This window comes from Wyeomyia smithii, chromosome 3, assembly GCF_029784165.1.
Source record: "Wyeomyia smithii strain HCP4-BCI-WySm-NY-G18 chromosome 3, ASM2978416v1, whole genome shotgun sequence".
NCBI classification, from domain to species: domain Eukaryota; kingdom Metazoa; phylum Arthropoda; class Insecta; order Diptera; family Culicidae; genus Wyeomyia; species Wyeomyia smithii.
The window spans coordinates 262,164,420-262,183,075 of record NC_073696.1 but is presented as its reverse complement, the minus strand read 5'-3'; the positions used below and the strand labels follow the sequence as shown (position 1 = coordinate 262,183,075).

The following is an 18,656-nucleotide window of genomic DNA, read 5'->3' as shown; positions in this document are numbered from 1 at the left end:
ATAGACGAAGGTAGCCCGGACTCGTTGCGTTTTATTTTTATAAAATTCCAAAACCTGTTTGAGTTGCGTTTAAGATTCAGCTTGGTAGACGCGACGTGGTGCTGGTAAAGTTCAAAGTTCTAGCTTCGGTAGTAACGACTCGCGTTTCGGAAGGACATCTTATTGGATAATGTACGGTTTTTGCGGTAAGATCTAAGTGATTGTCAAGACCGTCAAGACGCATTATGATGATACGGAGTGACAAGGCACGACGAAGCGGAGTGGCAAAAAGAATATTTCGACGAGTAGGCAGGGATGCCACAGATTTTTTGCATATTTTTCATACAGATATCTGTATATACAAATTACAGATTTTCTAGAAATAGTACAGAACTATACAGTTTTTTTGGTTTTCATGAGGTCACGAAATAAATTTTTCGATATAGTTGAAAATCGAAAATGAACTCAAATGCTAATGAGCGTATTGGAGTTTTCATTAGGGGTCTTCACATCGAGCTCGTATACGAATACCCAGCCGTAAACTGTGTATCTTCCATTACTCGTCAATGGAGGTGAGTATTTTTACGGCTGGGTATTTGTTTACGAGCTCGACATGAATACCCATATTATATTTATATGTTACGCGTAAACGTGTGTATAAATGAGTCAATTAACAAACTATATTGCGTTTTTTCTTTTAAGGGATATGTTCAGTAAATATGCAGATTTTTATACAGATTGAAATATCACCAAGGTGATTTCCTGGGATTCGAAATACAGATAAAAATGTGGCATCACTGCGAGTAGGTATTCCGATACCCTACACGTTCAAGCATGCGATTCTATATAGATTTATCACCCCACTTTCGGCTGTCGCACAGTGGTCTGGAACTGCATAAAGTCGGAAAAAAGTCAATTTTTTAACTTAATGCATCGAGCAAGCCCTATTCGGGAATAATTTCTTCAGAGTTTAAGCTAGTGAAAAATCATCAGAATGTTGGGATTATTGATGTTGTCATACATTTAACTTAGTTGAGAAAGTTGGCTTCTTGTGCACTCACGACTTGTCTATTTTTACGTTGTTTACTCAGGTGATTTATTACAGAATGCAGAAGTAGTAATGAATGTTACAATAGTGTCAAATTGATTATATGGCCTTGTTCTAGCATTCTAACAACTTAGGATATCCTTTTTAGAGTTGTTTCATGACAATAAGCCCTCCACAAAATAAGTATAAAATAATACTTGGCATTCCAACTTTGTGTAGAGTTTTAAATGGTATCCCCGCCGATACCCGCACTCATTCAAAGACTATAATGTTCCCTCGTGTTCATAGAGACAGGAACAAAAAAGTTTTCTGGGCAATTTTCGCCGAAACGTTCACAACATTAAAAACAAAAACGAGCGTGCGACGCGCAAGCGGACATTTTTTAGCAAGCAATGTTAGCTTAGAACGCCACTCATAAAATTAAAATTCAAACTACCTAAATGTTGATAGCCGTTACGCATACCTTAACTTTGTTTGATATACCTGGATCGTGAAGTTCGAGATTTTCCGGGGTTTTCTTCTTCAACATGCTATAAGTAGCCGTACATCAAGTTTTTTGAGATTATTTGCTAAATTTCTCAAAAAATACATCAGGTACAAACTTCATATCCAAGGAAAAGTTTCTCAAAATACTATTCTCTACAAACTTCCTTTAGACATTATCATTCTGTTTTGCTTCCTTGAGGAATTAGTGACAGCGCCGCCCTAGCGGTGAAATTTTGAACTATATAGCCATTACCAAAAGTTGACCAATGCTTTCACGATCAACTTTCGAAAAGTCATCGTTCATCTAGAAGGCAACCCTGAGAAGTTATTAATTTCGCCCTGATTTCAGTCCTTTCCGACCACTGTGTGTCGGTGCACGATGCAAAACTGCTTGGCATCAGATCAGCGATTGACAAACCGCATGCGTGAGTCGGTGAACGAAACATTTTCGTTTTCGGGCACATTTTTTCAAGCACTCCTAGTCAAGTACTCTTATTCGAGTACTCGCATACTCGGCGTGAGTGAAGAGACAAAAGAGAATTTGCGAGCGGTTGTATGCTGGCTGCTGCTCTGGCAAGTGCGTGATTAATAAAGAGTGTCTCGGAGGTGTGTGTGCGAACGACTGGAGAAGCGTAGCACACATCTCATTCTCAAGCAGAAAGGAGCGGATATGTTTTGCTTCTCGCTCGTTTAGCAACGCCGGGTGGCATAGGTTAATAGGAACTAAAGGGTCACATACTCCATCGATGACAAGCGACTGCGTAATCTCTTTATTGGAGAACAATAGGTCTAGGGTAGGGATACCATCCGTCCTGATTTAGCAGGACATGTCCGGATTTTGAGATCATATTTGGGCGTCCTGATTTATTTTTCATATTCTAGCATTTGTCCTGATTTTTATAAAACAGGCAATTACCTTCAATCACCAAGCTCATATTGCAAGGCACAAGTCGGTAAGTTTTTAACAGAAACATGAATGTTACCTGATATTAGAAATTGTAGGAGATTGTATTTAGTATTTTCTTTTTTCATTTCTGGTTGCCAGCTCGATTTCGTCGCTGGTGAAAAAGGAACAAAAGGACATTTCTCTCCGATAAAATTCTTAAAGTAACATTTTATGAGGCAAAATTGTAAAATTTGAAGTGATGACCATTTTGTGGGTTAAAGGAAATAAAGGGGCCTATTACAGTCAACGAAGTGAGCAGCGAGTTATTCGCCTAACTAATTTAGATATAACAGATGGTGAGTCGGCTGGATCTCGGACAAGTAGCTCGTCTGCAAAACTGCTCCACTCAGCTGTCACCAGCCAAGTTTCACTCGCGTTTCCTAATACAACATTTTGCTCGTCAGTGACGCTAGGCGAGGCAAATTGCTCGCCTTGTTTCCTGTAATCGGTCCCAGAATCAGGATCTGCATTATTTTTGAAATATCAGGGAGATTAGACATTAAACCTGTCTATCTTGATACATGTTCAATAATGTAGATAATTCAGATAAATTTTGATACTTGAAGACAACGCTCACTGCGTAAATTATTTCTTTGGTTAAGCCTGAGTAAAGTGAATAGTGTTAAACATTTGACAATTTTTATATTTAATTTTAAACAGTTTACGTGTGCTGAATTCTTTGGCGAAATACAAATTTCTTAAACTTCAAAGTTGCTTGATAAAATTGTATCGTTCATGATACATGTTAAAAAAATAACAACTGAATAGCATTTTGAAGTGCAAATCACATACCACCAGTTTAAACCAGAATAAAAATAATTTGGATGAAATTTGTGCCAAAAAAATAGATGTCCTGATTTGTACCTCTGACCTGATGGTATCTCTAGTCTAGGGTGTTACCAGAGCGATTTCTTCTTCATTTGGCGCATGTTATTCGAGCTCATCCTGTCAAGATAATAGTTGATCTGCATTTCTTTCCTAAAATTGAAATTTATTTAGTTAGGTTCAGTAATTGATTCAGTTTTACATTATTATTTTTTTAATTCAATTTTAAAATCATTTGAAACCACACACAACGCTGGTCCCATCCGCTGAGAGAGAAGCAGCCGCACCACAATGTTTGTAGGCTAATGCAGCTGTTGTTGAAGTTGAATTTACTTCATTACCTCAAAAATGGGCACTTTGAATCTTTCGTTTGCACGAACGATAGTAGGAGAGAAATAAAAAAAAAAAACAAAAAATTACGCGAAAGAAAAGAAAGAACAATATATAACCAGTTCGAAATGCAAACAACAGTCGGAAAAGTGCGCGCACACACACGTGTTGTCGGCTGATGATGGTAACCCTGTTGTTGCGATCCGACGGTGGAGCCTCCGCTGAAACCGTGTGTGGTGGGCGTGAAGGGTGCAGCGCATATCGTTCGACTGTTTGAAGAGTAGGTAATAATATTCCTTTTGATGGCTTGCATATCTGGCTGATTTTTGGTCGTAACAGCTTTTAACGATTCGATTGCGTGATGATCTCAAGAGTGCGCTCGTCGGTAGCTCTCTGGGATGCTGCTTGCTGTTGCTACAGACCTACATGGAATGGGGGTTATTGGGGGAAAATGGTTTTTGAGTTGAGTGTGCGAAAGAGAAAACAACGAAATTTCCCTATCCAGATTAAGTATTAGACAAACAATGCGTTATGCGCCAGCTCGAGTGGATTGTGGATGGATGGGCGCTGGCTGTTGCGAGAGGCGGAGTGGAAGCCGATAGTTAGCACGGATTTCGTTTCGGTGCTAATGGTATTGGGCATGTGTATAAAGATATTAAAATAATGATATGCTCGAGTAAGATCTTCGGTGATTTTACGCAACCGGTTTGCTCACGTTGTGGAGTGTGTATACCAGCTTTATTGTGCTGATTCGGGGGAATTACGTTCACAGAGTAAATTGAGTGATAGGATATTCGTTGAGATTTAGGGTTAAGTTTAGAACAGCTGATGCAATGATGTAATGTTGGAAGGATTTAAATTTTACAAATTTTTCAACAAAAAATCTTTTATTACATTTTTCGTACCGGTTTTCTAGATAAAGCAAGCGTCGGTTAAAATCAATTCTATCCCGAAATTAGAAACTTTGTAAATTGTGCTTCCAAGAAAAATATAAAAATTACTTCGTACATTTTTGTTAAGTTCATGGATATTATAAAATGGGCAGTGATTCCGGATTCTACCTGACTGGAGCCTTTTTTACCCCCATCGAGCATTTACAAAAACAACGTACAATGTCAACGATTTGCAAATTTGATCTAGATCCTATCTACCGTGCAAATGACAGCTTGCCGGTTAAACCTCGCCCGTCTGTATATGAAAGTTGATTTTATTCAGCACCTTTGTTAGCTCCGTCAGCAATCACCGTCGTCGTCCAACCGAACTGGTTCCCCGTCACATGTGATGTATAATGGCAACTGGCTTGGCTCACTTGCGCACCCTTTGACAAGCTGTGCAGCTGGTGGCCCGAGATAAGAACTCGAGTGGCCTTGTGCGCCTTTTTTTGCAACTTCATACTGGTCGACATGGCAATTATTCTGGCTGAAAATGGTTTCTTGTTTGCGAATGGTACACAGGGAATATTAAAATCCTATGACCCCAGTATCACAGCTGACAAGTATTACGTATTCATAGTATGGACTTTCCAGCCATTAAAAAGTGAACTGCTGTACAAGCCAAGTATTTTTTATCTGTTGCATACAAAAAGTGCCAGACAAAGCGAATTTGAATATCCTAGAATGTTACGATTATAGAAGGGGTTTCTGTGAGGAAGCAGAATATCAGTTCGAGCACCCATTCCACACTTCCATTACAGCCGTGAACGTAGAAATATCATCTTTGGAGGCAATTTTTAATTACACATGCCCACAATCTCTGCAGCGCCGCGCGTTTTTTATTCATCGGCGCCGTGCAGCTCCGCTTGCGCCGCTGGTTTTTGAGTGCAGCGGCGCTAATGGAACCAAAACCAGTTCAGTGCCGGATGAAGGTAAATGTCGAGCACCTGCTCGAGCAGGCATGCTATCCGAAGGCTTTACGATCAAGTTCAATTTCATGCAGCAATAATCTTCGTTTAACAACGTGCCTTGTTATGCATGTTTTTCTGATCAAAAGCCAGTTTAAATATCTGTTTGCGTTTGATAAATGAAAACTGATTGGTGCCTATTTGCTCTCAATTGTTGCCTCACTGAAATGTTCAATACTATTTATCACTTTTTTGCCTTTATTGCGTTGCAAATTTTCCCAGCATAAACCGGAACTAAAAACATGTGAATAACTTCCTGCTGAGATTAAACTGTACAAATAAACTATTTGAAAAATATTTATGTTATTATAACATTATTCTCCTTTCCTGTTTCAGCCCGGCGAATCCGGATTCGTGGTACTGGGTGATCTGACCCTCGAAACGTCCACCGATCCGGACGATTCATGGGCCATGGGTCCCCCGTCGCCGTGCGACGTAGAGTTCGAGAATGCCAACATTGTGATCAACGGTAAATCCAGTATGAGAAACAAGACTAGTAGAGATAACAAGGTAAGTTTATGTACCTGCCAATTTGCATATATTTATCCCCCTGATCGGTGCTACTGAGGAGTTTTTTTGCTTTCATCTACACCTACCCACTGGCGTAGTTGGGGAGGGAAAAACAAAAGATCCAACATAATTGTATGAAATTGCTGCTTCCTGGATGCAGATTTGTATGCAAAACGATCTGATGCACTTGACGATGTGTTACTTTGTGTGGCTAAAGCGAGCAGCCAGACCATTGGAAAGTGCCCTCCAATAATTTTGTTCGTTGCACGTTAGAGGAACATTTGTTTGCTACCGTGAATATATAGACGTTTTTCAGCTCTTTGATGAGAATGAAGAGTCAGAGTGCTGCATGTCAAATGTCAGTTTTGATCAGAATTTTCTAGAACCGAAAAAAATACAATTGAAAAGTACGAAAATTATTTACTCTGCGGAAAAAATATTAGCTTGCAAATAGCACTTTCACAGGCACAGTAATTCTATCAAGTCATTTAACATAAACAAATAGTCCTGTATTTGTTTTCAATGCCTACAGCATTTACTGTTTAAGGTAGCGTATCAATGTCCTGCCAAGTTAGAAACTAGCTTTATGTCTGTCGCTTCTTCGAGTCGGTTAACGGAGTGAAAATACACGACTGGTTAATCTAGTTTTACATGCAATAAAACGGCATAGACAGGGCGCCCGTCAGGGTAATGTAAAGTAAACACACCTATCAATCGACGGCACATAAAACAGAAGAAAAAATAGATTGATAGAAAATCAATTTAAAAGACCCCATGTTCAAATGGGTAAAAAAATCTCTTCACTACGCTTGGGAATACATTTTACCCAACCCTGCCGCGCAGTAACAACAAATGCTTGCAACTCAACTTGTTTAGTCTGTGCGGCTTTTCCTGTGTATACAACATATCATCACCGCCCAGTAATAATGTGAGGGTAGTAGACCAACACCAGAGCGCAACAGAAGAGGAAACACCAGAAGATGTTCGGAAAAGTTGCCTGAAAGTTATTCAATTACCACCTCTGGATGAAAAGTGTTCGATTACATAGCTTAGCCGCAAACAGTGATGTGGCATGGTATGATTATGACACTGATGGGAAGCACTTGGGAAAAGCGGCATGTGTGGAAAAATTATCTTTTTTCTGGTTGTGCAACCCGATTTGGTTTGCTTTCCACGCGTCGGCTGGGTTCTCGAGGTTCAGTAATGACGGTAATGCAAATTTAATATATTTCTCATAAATTACAAATTTTTGGAGCAGATCTTCAGCTTTCACATGTAAGGCTCATATCTATGCATCAAGCGTTACATAATTCTCGATGCCTTGATTCAACCAACTGTAGGTTTCATTTATGTAACATTCCAAATTTTCACCTTCAAACGTGTTCTACACCAGCAAATACAATTTAGCCCACGGCTTCAACCACAAGCACTTTCACAGAAATAAAAACGGACGCACAGCATAACATGCAACAACAACAACAACAACCCGTGGTCATAAATGCCTATGTTGTGGCTCAAACAATGTCGCATTCATTTATTTCCCGTGAAGTAAATCGAGCCTTAAAAAAAATTGAGTTAAATATAGCGTTGGTGTAAAAGGGGTTGAAGTTTTTAAGTCAAATCCTGTAAACAAAAAAAAGCAAATCAAACTAACTTCACTGATACAAACAAATAAAAAACAAGCATAACTTCCGCTCTCAAACCGTGGTTTGGCTCTAGTCTGGAATTGTGCATTCTGGTTAATAATTTTAAAGAGAGTTTCCGCTGTTATCGTGCTAAGATACTATTTATTCGCACGTAGAAAAAAATATTGCCTTGTATCTTCTAAACATATAAAAATGCAGTCCTGTCTGTCTGTCTGAACCATATAGACTTGAAAACTACTGAACCGATCGACGTGAAAATATCGTTTTTATTAATTCTTAGGTTCTTATGATTGTTTGAGACCCCTCCCTCCACTAGAAGGAAGGGGTCCCATACTAATGAAACACAAATTTCTGCATCACTCGAGAACTAATAAAGCTTGCTCCTCCGAAAAGGGGAGGGCTCCCATACAAATGATACACAGATTTCTGCATAACTCGGCCACTAATCAAGCAACTGGAACCAAATTTTGCAAGTTGAGGTTTCTAGAAGCACGAAATATTTTTGTGGTGGTTTGACACCCCTCACTTTTCTGGAAGAGGGGGGCTCATGGGAGCAAATGAAACACAAATTTCCGCATATTTCGGAAACTAATCAAGCAACTTTTGCAAGTGGATGTTTCTACAAGCACAAAATATTTTTGTGGTGGTCTGACACTCCTCACTTTTCTGGAAAAGGAGGGGGGGGGGCTCTCATATAAATGAAAAACAAATTTCTGCATAACTTGGAAACTAATCAAGCAAATGGTATCAAATTTGGCATCAAAATTAGAGGTCTTCAGGAGCAAATAATATTTCTGTGGTAGTTTGACACCCTTCCCTCTTCTGGGAAGGAGGGGTGCCATACAAATATAACACAAATATCTGCACAACTGGAGAACTAATGATGTAAATGAACCCAAATTTGGTTTGTGAAGGTTTTGCTGGCTGGCAATATTTCCACGAGGGTTTGACACCCCTCGCTCTTCTAGAAAGGAAGGCTCTCATACAAATGAAACACAAATTTCTGCACAATTCAAGAACTAATCAAGCAAATGAAACGAAATTTGGCATGCCAAGGTTTTTGGAAGTAAACAATGTTTCTATGATTGTTTAACACTCCTCTATACTCTTAAAGTTAGGGGGGGAGGGGTTTGGCTCTCATAGAAATGAAACAATTATTTCAACTAATTTTTCCGGGAAACAGCTCAAAATGATCGGAATGATGCACAGCAGTCAATAATCAACTCCAGACGCCACACACTGTTCCCAAAGATGCAGAAACGTGATCAAAATTATTTTGACCTGAAAAATTGATTGTCTAGCCGTATTGCCTTCAGCGAAGTTGATCCATTAATTATTCCCCATTTTTTTACTAATCCACTAAACAGTGAAAAACGAGTTTAACTTTTTTCATTTTTGAACAAAAAAAACTCACTTTGTACGGCAAAGTTGTAGCACATTCTTTAATAGACAACTTTGTCAAATACACCATACTTCTATCTGCCTACTTAAATGGACTTTTGCAGAGTTTTCTACAGATTTCCACAATTTTTTTTTTTTCAATATTACATTTAGTATAGATTTTATACAATTTTTCATTGTTATACAATGTTGTTTGCTATAACGAAATAAACTATATCATCAAAGGAAGTTAATTTTTATCTCTCATATTTCTTCGGTTATTGACGATTTTTATTGAAACAATGCACTAATTTACTAACACATATCTTCAAAACCTGCAAGTATCTGCAGACTAAACCATTTCTATATTAAAGTATAAGTAAAACTACATTCAATCCAGATATAGACATTTGTCTCTCGCAGTATCCTGCCTAAATATTTCTTAGTAAATAAGTGCATTATTTTAATGAAAATCTTCAATAAGTAAATAAATTTAATAAATTAAAAAAAAAATAAATAAACTTCCTTCGGTGAACTTATGTGTTTTATTATAGTAATCAACATGAAAACTCCATGAAAGTTCATTTGAATAGGTGAATAGACGTACGATGTCTTCAACAAAGTGGTTTCTTTCAAAATGTGCTATGACTTTGCCGAACAAAGCGGAATTTTATATTCCAACATGAGGAAAGTAAAATTTGTTTCTCACTGTTAAGTGGATAATTCACAAAATTGCATCTCCTATAACATGGAGCGTAGGGAGCTCCGTAGCCGCAAGGTTACAGAGTCCGCTTTTGTAAGTGGATTCGAATCTTAGTAGAATCAGGCCATTTGGTTGTCAAAGGACTTTAGCATGGGTTTATTCTCAGGCTCCCCACCACGTACCCTTCCTTCAATCTGAATTCTACATTACCCCTGTTGACTCTCCTTCTGACAAAAATAAGTCTTTGTAATAATAAAACTGGTTTAGGTAACGTATGAAAGTTCTCTCCAGGGAATTGTAATTAGGCGATATTGTTAGGATGGACAGAGGCTCGGTATAGTAGAGCAGTAAGCTTGAAACGGAAAGGTAAAACTTACACACAAGCACGGATATAAATGATAAGCGTATCACTTACTTCAATAGCGATACTGCCAATAGTATGAAGTGCGGAGTACAAAAAACACCTGGGCAAAATCACAATAGATCTAATCTCTGGTCGCAGTGATGAGTCCACACAGAAAAAAAACATGGAGCATACTTAATGAAACAACTTTACTGAAGACGCTGCGGCTCTAAAATCAATTTTTTGGGTCAAAATAATTTCGATCACGTTTTTGCAGCTTTGGAAACAGTGTGCGCCATTTGATGGCGACTTCCGGTTCGGTGCATGGGTATTTACGGAACCAAAATGACACTCAGAGGCCAGAAATTGACTCCACATGGCATTTTGAATCCAAGATGGCGACTTTCTGATTCTGGAAAACAGTTTAAAGTTTAGTGTTTCCGAAATCGTCATGATTCACAGAAGCCAAATGTCAACCTAGGATGCCATTTTTAATTCTAAAATGGCGCCTTCCAGTTTCTGGAAAACAACCGAAAGTGGCCGAATACCAATACCAGGAGCCGTCCACATTCCACGTGGACAACTCAGAGGAGGGTAGGGGGTAGGCAAATGTCCACAGTAGAGGGGGAGGGAAAAATGATAATGTCTACGTGGATACGATATTATTTCCTGAATTATGGAAATCTGCCAAAAAAAATCTACAGCTGTAGTGGTTTTAGAGTAGTTGTCAGTTATATTTGAGATATCTTTTGGATCTTCGTTTTATGAAAAAGCTTCTTCTTCAGACATGTTGTAAACCTTTCAAGAATTTCGGATAAAATAATATACATTTCTCCGGTTTTTGTGTTCTCTTGTTAGTGGAAGTACTTTCGGGTTTTGTTAGGCTAATTCAAAATGATTTTCCATAAAGTTTGTTTTAACGCACTTGTCTTAATTTGGAGTCAGTTTTGTCTATGGACCCACTTTTAGCTAAATTTCTACAATTTCTACTTCACCCTTTTTTTAAGGAGCACTCTTCAACTAATTTATATCATTTTTCCGGCCTGTTTCTGGTAAACAGGTGAAAATGACCAAATACCACCCAATGTACAGAAGCCAGAAGGCGAGGATGTTCTCATTCCGATAGTGCCAATCGTTTCAAACGATTTGTCTTTTGCGTTTGAACGTATTAAAACAAATAACTTCTTGTGAATCATGTGAAACCAGTAATGTTTGAAATATTTAAATAACAAATATTTTCGGGACAAAGTTTACCGGTTCAGCTAGTAACAAAATAACAGAAACATGATACATTGGCAGTACCGTGCATGTCATTTTTTTTAATAATTTATTACTGCAGAACGGGTGGACATTTCACTGTTATTCCTACTGAACGGGAAAAAACTCTAGACCGTGTTAATCTAACGAACCAAATTGGGAGAATTTTGCGGCCGGCAAACGTTCGGACTTTTGTTCCACAAGTGTACGATGGTATATTAATATTTATGACATTGGTGGAGGCCAGTGCATGTCGGTTGTGGACAAAACATTTATAATGGTAAGCACCATTTGTGTATTGTAATATGTACCAGGATTGAGGATAATTTATTACTTCAAGTCATTAAAGCCATGTAGAACAGCTTGAATACTTGGGATGGGCGATGTTTAGTATGGGTTTCTGTTTGAGGGTCATCCATATAGCACGTGGACAGATTTTTAACGATTTTGACCCCCCCCCCCTTCCCCCTCCGTGGACAACTGTCCATATAAATTTTGAAAAAATTGTATGGACCGTGGACATTAGCCAACCCCCCCCCCCCCCAAAGCTGTCCACGTGGTATGTGGATGGCCCCTATGTTAATACGTTGTTTAAAATTGTCGCATATGGATTGTTCCTTCTTCTAGTGCTTCGTTAACCCAATTTTGCCCAGGTGTTCAATTTCGAGTGTTCGAAATTGAACACTTGGGCCAAAATGGGTTAATAAAACAAATTGAGAACTTCTAGGATTTCTAGAATCTCATAAAGTAAAATGCTAGGTAAATTGTTCAGAAGATATGATGCAACGTTAATGGACCTAAACAGAACCACGGGAGCCATTTGTTGTACGGAAGCTTTTACAGCTCAACTAAGCAGATAGATTTGGCATAGTGCGAAAATCACCGGGAAATCCATTTTTAACGAATAGAGAGGAAAACCGACAGAGAAGGGAGTTGGTTGTACTGGTTGTTTACTTGACAGACATCGATTTCACCTAGACCAACAACAATAAATGAATAACCGTCAACGTCGTCGCACTGCAAATAGCGCCCCAGCACCAGCACTCTCGTCCGACCGATGACTGCTGGACTGGAGTGTGCTCTTTTTAATAGAAATTTGGCACAAATTGAGCTGAAACAACAATAGTGAAGAAAGAAGAAGTTTGGCAAAGTTTTTACCGTCTCCTCATTTTCGCACGTCATCTCTTTTTATTGCGGGTTCAGACACCTTTTGTGGAACCAGAAACAATAAAAAAGTGGGAAGGACCGTAAAATGTACATGTATATTTTTTCTACACGTCACCGCAATTATTGTGGTTGATTTTAATTCGTGAAAATTGATTTATTATTTTGCGTGCAAAATCTAAGGCGATATCTAACCTATCGCAGTAAAAAAATCATTCAAAGAACAAGAGTGACAAAGTGTATTTTATTTGAAACTACAGCTCAGCAAACACATTAAGAGTTGTTCTAATTCCAAAAAGAGCAATTATTCACACTGATACTAGCGACTGACGGTACAATAAATCACGACCGACTGAAGAATTAAACCATTTCACACTAGCCAATCCGAGCTTCCTCTACTACAAACTGCCGAGAGAGGTAATTGCATTAGTGTGGCGAAGCGTTCATTGCGGACTTTGGATGGTTACAGTTACACTGATTTGTTGATTTGTTTTACTTGTGCTTGTTGTTGTTAGCGCTCTCGGGAAACGGCTTCAGAGCAGAGCCACTGCCAGCCGGAGTTGTATCTGGGCCATCAATTACGGACTTTGCCAGACGCGGCGAAGCGGGTCGACCACACAAACAGTAGTGAAGTCATCAGTCAGAGCGCGTATACATCGCCATGAAGTGGGCACTGTTAGAATAGTTGTGTGACAAAATAAATGCATCGATTCCGGTCTACTGGCTTCGAAAATTGTCGCTTTTTTGCAGATTTTGAACTAGATAAAATTTGATCAAAATTCGAAACATTTTGATTTTTCTGAATTTCAAAATGTCGAGTTAAAATTTTCCTATCAACACTACCACTAATGTTTTCGGTTACAATCCAATAGAAATCGCCAGTCGTCGCTCAAAAATTATGAACTGGTTTATTTGACCAATGTTGTGCCTCAGAACAATTAAGGTCGATCGCAATTAAAATGTGATTTAATTTGCACAGCCTTGGTTTGTTTACCGATAACTTTTTGGTTTTTGGGCTTGGAGAGCAAAAAAATTATTTTCATTTACTTCGTTTACTGGCATATCAAATTATTTATGCATTGATTGGCTTTGGCTTGTCGTTTAAAAATACTACCTCAAAATAAGTGTGTAAATTCTCTATCGTCTCTGGGTTTGATGTCGTAATGCGAAAAATATAAATAACATCAGATAGAAATACGATATTTCTAACAATAAAATATTTGTGTGTCTAAACTCTTCTCAATTTTTCAAACTAGTTTCCTCAAAATTTGAAAATTTCCTATAGCAGTTGAGGATATAGGGCTCTCCTCTTCTTTTTAGTATTTTTTGTTATGTTTACGCATGCTCAGTTTTGTTCAAAATGGTTATGAAACAAGAAGCGTTGCGTAAGCATTGATTTTCACGAATTCAAAGCGATAAATAAATGAATACAAGTTCGCAGTATATGGTAGGTTTTGTTATCGTAACGAATGATCCCAGAATAGTTTAACGTGGTCACGGGTGATTTTGTTGCTTGTTTCGGCAAAATTAGACAAACAAGTTACATTATTATGCTACATTGCTCGCAATGTAGCGGCATTTCTTGCTGATAATATATGCTGCGATTATTCGTCACGATCAATCACAGAGCGCCAATCGCTAATTCCGTACCCCCTATTCTAGAAGCGGAAATCACGCGTCATGCTATGAATAACAATCAAGCTACTTTCTGCTATTATCCTACACGAAATGCTTTCAAGTGGTCTTTCGTTCGTCATTTTATTAAACCAGTCGCGCAAATTAGATTCGACATATGCGCGCCATCGCGCACTCTGCATGGCGCCGCGTCTTCGCTGAACATAATCCGAGCCGAGTTGAATCCTACACTAAACCGGAATATAAATGGCAACGAAAGTGGCAAACGACGAGGACGATGGCCGTGTTTAGTTTTGCATGCCGGTGTTGCTATTGCTTCTTCAGCAAAGCTGAAGTTATAATTTTATTTAATCTAGCTTTTTCTTAAGCCGTGGTTAAGCTAGCCAAGAAAGTGCTCTCATTTAACACGCCATCCCTGACTTCATGATGTTGACTTTAGATTGTAGAAGTAATCAAAAGTAGAACAATCTAAATACTATTTGTGGTTATTTCATTTACTCATGTTAAGTGAACCACTGGACTAGTTTACTAGTTCAGATGACAGCAATAGCAGCGCGTGATTCGCAATTTTCACCAACCGTACTTAATTGATTGTGGGCAAACATAATATGCATGTGTTTGTGTTGCTGTGCCATGAACGGCAGTGCTGCAGAATGCTATCAATTCTTTCCCATCTGACCAGTTTCAGTTTGTAACCGCTTTACTGATGATGATTATCAAAGCTATGGGCAAATTGCTCGTTGTTTGTTCAACAATTATTCAAACTTATTTAATCTTGAACACTCAACATTCAGTCATTTCTATTTCAATGTAGTTGAATGATCAACTTTAAAACCATGAGCTGTTAATATTGGATTTTTTTCCAAGCGATAAAAAACTAAGTAACTAATATTACAGTATTACGAATGCTTCTCCTTATCTCAATAGTCACTTATTAGTAGAAATAAATCATTTCCCCATTCTACCCAAGCCTGCTCTAAATAAATAGTCATAGACCATTTGCAGTAATTAATCTTTCCTCTGTGAGTGTACCGACTAAGCATTGTTAATAGCATCATATATCAAACATCAGCTTCCATGAGACAGCCGAGAATAAATGCAGCAATAGTGCCGAGCGCGAACCTCCAGCGGACAGTTTTTGCGGCTTCCTGTTTATGTATGCCAAGGCCGAACTCGTCCACAATGTATGCCCATGCATTACCTACCAGTATATAATGTGCAGCAGATCGGCCGACAGGCAGACAGACCGGATGATTCAGCAATAAAACCACGTCCGCATTAGAAGATACATTGCCCTTCCCACAATGTACTTGTTTTGATTAGAACAATTTGCCTCGAATCCAAGTAGTTTTTCTTTCGAGATGTCTTGTTGTTTCTATCCAAGGACGACGGATGAAAGTATTCTGGTAAAACGATATCAAAATGTTCTCAACTAGTTGACTCCGTTGGTCTAGGTTTGTAGTTCAAAAGCACTTGGCACGAAGGCAGGTATAAATCGCAACGAGGTAGCGTCTGATGTCGTAACGAAAGGTAGAAATCGAATCCGTTACGTACTCTCTACGTTTTACATGGTTTGATGTTATGTTCACTGTCATTTATGATGTACAAGTGCTGTTCCCTTCGGTTCATGGCGCACTTGCACTTACGAGCAATTGCATAGAACTTATGTTACTTGTTGAAAAATGACCTAGCGGTAATAATTTGAAGCGAAGTCGTTCAGCTTCGAATATCATCTTCAACTGGCTGCTTGTGGGATATCTCATTTTAGCAGATCATGTTCATACAGTGTGCAAAACCTTGACGTTTGGCGTTGTTGCGTTGCGATGACTAATACAGAACTCGTTCGTATGGACAACAAAACTGTTTTCGTTTCTACAAGAGAAACCTCAACGACTAAACGTAAAAGTCACTGGGTCTGTGCGAAAGGGGTACGGGCGAAAGACAATATGCAATCGAGAAAGTGCACTGTTACGGAACGTTGGCTTCACGTGGCTGACCCTCAGTAGCGACGACACGGTTTGCTCGTGAGTGATCAGGGAAAATAATACCCTGCTTGGATTACCTTGGGATATGTAAAGTGAATGCTGTCACTATGATCGCTATTTTTTTTAAGAAATGCATATAAAATGTATTTTTGGTACAATCTCGCAATCTCATTCTCAGTTTTTTTTTCTGAAGCTTATCTTAAGGAATAATGAAATAATCAAATTTTGGTATTCGTAAGGTCTCATATAAAATATCCACATATGATGTTGCAATAACAAAACTATATATGTCCACCAAAACCATTGTAATGTTGTAATCTTGATTATCTATATTATATGCTTGTATCAACCGGTGCGCTCGAAGGTGTTAATATAATAATCGTGTTCGAACTTATCATTAATTCAATGCTAACACGTAATGAACAGGGCTTAATTAATGTCCTGTTCTCATAAATATACGAAAAATAGCAATAATTGATAAACTTTTTGGTTTTTATTTTTGACACCTGTGCACTCAGTTCACTCTGGTCGAACAAAAATTTTAAAAAATGGTCTTCAGTTCGGTCTGGTCAAACGTATTTACTACAACATATCATCTTGACTATTAAACAAACTAATTTTTCTCACTAGTCAAACGTAATACATAGATATCAACGCTGCTTTATCTCTCAGTCCAATCTGTATCAAAAATTATACAGCTGATAGACAAGCAAAGCTTTATTCATGTTGCTCTATTTCCTGGTGTCAAAGCGCACCAAGTGCCAAGTGTTAAGATAGTATCAATATGAAATGCTCTGGTATTTCTAAGCGGGTATTGTCTAATTTTATTGATTTAACGTATATTAACTCAGTCCTGACGTTTGTTACAAGAAAATTTTTTATTTTATTTGAAAAATATCAGATGAAAATAAAATGCACTTGGTTCGGTCTGGCTCAACAAGATCTTGAAAAAAAGTGATGTGCCCATTGAAACGAAATTTGGCTCTACGAAAACCACCGGGCTGTTTATTCATCTAATTCTGATGACAGTCGTATTAACGAGCTGTCCGAAGTGGAGAAATCAATGTTCAAATGATTTGATTCTTTAATGGAACATAGATTATCAGTTTGCACATCCACTGGTGCTAATATCTCAATTTTAAAGAAAATGGCGCTTGGCTCGGTCTGGTCGCACGCCGACCATTTGATACATTCATACAACCCTGAGTGGTACGAAATTTAGAATTAGTTCTGAAATTATTACGAGGCTTTGAGCCTTTTCTGATTGGAGACCGTGTTAGCCTCTGCTTCTCCACAAAGATTATGGGAAGGAGATTTTCCGTTTGTAAGTGATGCGATCGTATGAGCGATGAGAGTATTTATACCGTGATTCTATCGATGCGAGAATAACGCGCGTCCTTCTATCTAACTCCCAAAAGCATACAAAGTAGGCTGTCCCAAAAAAAAAACGATGTTGAAAAAGTCAAGGTGCTCAGCCCTAATTTGAAAGATAATGTTATTTATAGCATTTTTGTAGAACATTTCGACTTTCTAAAAAATTGTTTTCAGGTTGCCTAAACGTGATTTACGAAAAAATTACAATTTCAAGTTGCAAAACCACTATTTTGCACGTTTTTCAAATCTGTTCGATTCCTACATTTTTCCATATATTTTTTTTATTTTTGTTGAATTATTTTTAAATATTTTGCATGGTTTAGTTCAACATCGCATTCAATTGTTTGACTTACAGAGCCCATTGAACATCACAAAAAAGCGATTTTTTCTCATAATTATTAGATAAAACCCTTCAAAACACATATAAAAAATTTTTTTGATCAAGAACTGAAATTTTTACTGCAAAGTGGGATTTAAGACAATTGAATTTTTTTATTTGTGTTCTGGAGGGTTTAATCTAAAAATTCTGAGGAAAACTGAGAGTCAAATAACTGAGTGCAATGCTGAACTGAACCATGCAAAATATTCAAAAACAACCCCACAAAAATAAAAAAATATATAGAAAAATTTAGGAATCGAACAGAATTGAAAAAAGTGTAAAAGAGTGGGTTTGTAGCTTAAAAAAGTCCATAATTTTTCCATAAATCACGTTTGGGCAGCCTGAAACCAATTTTTTTTTGGAAAGTCGAAATGCTCTGCAAAAATACTATAAATGACATTATCTTACAATCTAGGGCTGAGCACCTTGACTTTTGCAACATCGATTTTTTTGGGACACCCAACTACAAAGTCATTTCATTACGAAAACCGAGTGATTAGTGTTGTACGTATCACGATTCCATCGATGTGAGTGCGTCGTACGTCCAAAGTTTAATCCAACCCTGAAAGCGACGCGTCCCAGAACCATACAAATGTTTGATCCAAGCGAAGCTGGGTTAGGGTGGTGATAAACCTGATGTAAAAAAACGCATTTTTTGCTCAAAACCTCATCTTTCTTTTTTTTACAATCTACAATTCACAATTCTCATATGACAACCGAAAAAAAATCTAATAAGTGATGTTTGAAGAAAATAAACAAAGGAATC

General features: G+C 38.0%; 1 protein-coding gene across 10 annotated transcripts in view; it reads left to right on the top strand.

Annotated features, from left to right (window-relative positions):
* The window catches only part of LOC129732272 (serine-rich adhesin for platelets), a 110,080-nt gene that overhangs the window by 50,413 nt on the left and 41,011 nt on the right, over positions 1-18,656 (top strand). For all 10 annotated transcript variants that reach the window (XM_055692995.1, XM_055692994.1, XM_055692999.1 and 7 more), the window contains one exon: positions 5,851-6,024. In XM_055692995.1, coding sequence (XP_055548970.1) covers positions 5,851-6,024 — 174 coding nt within the window. The remainder of the gene's footprint in view (positions 1-5,850; positions 6,025-18,656) is intronic.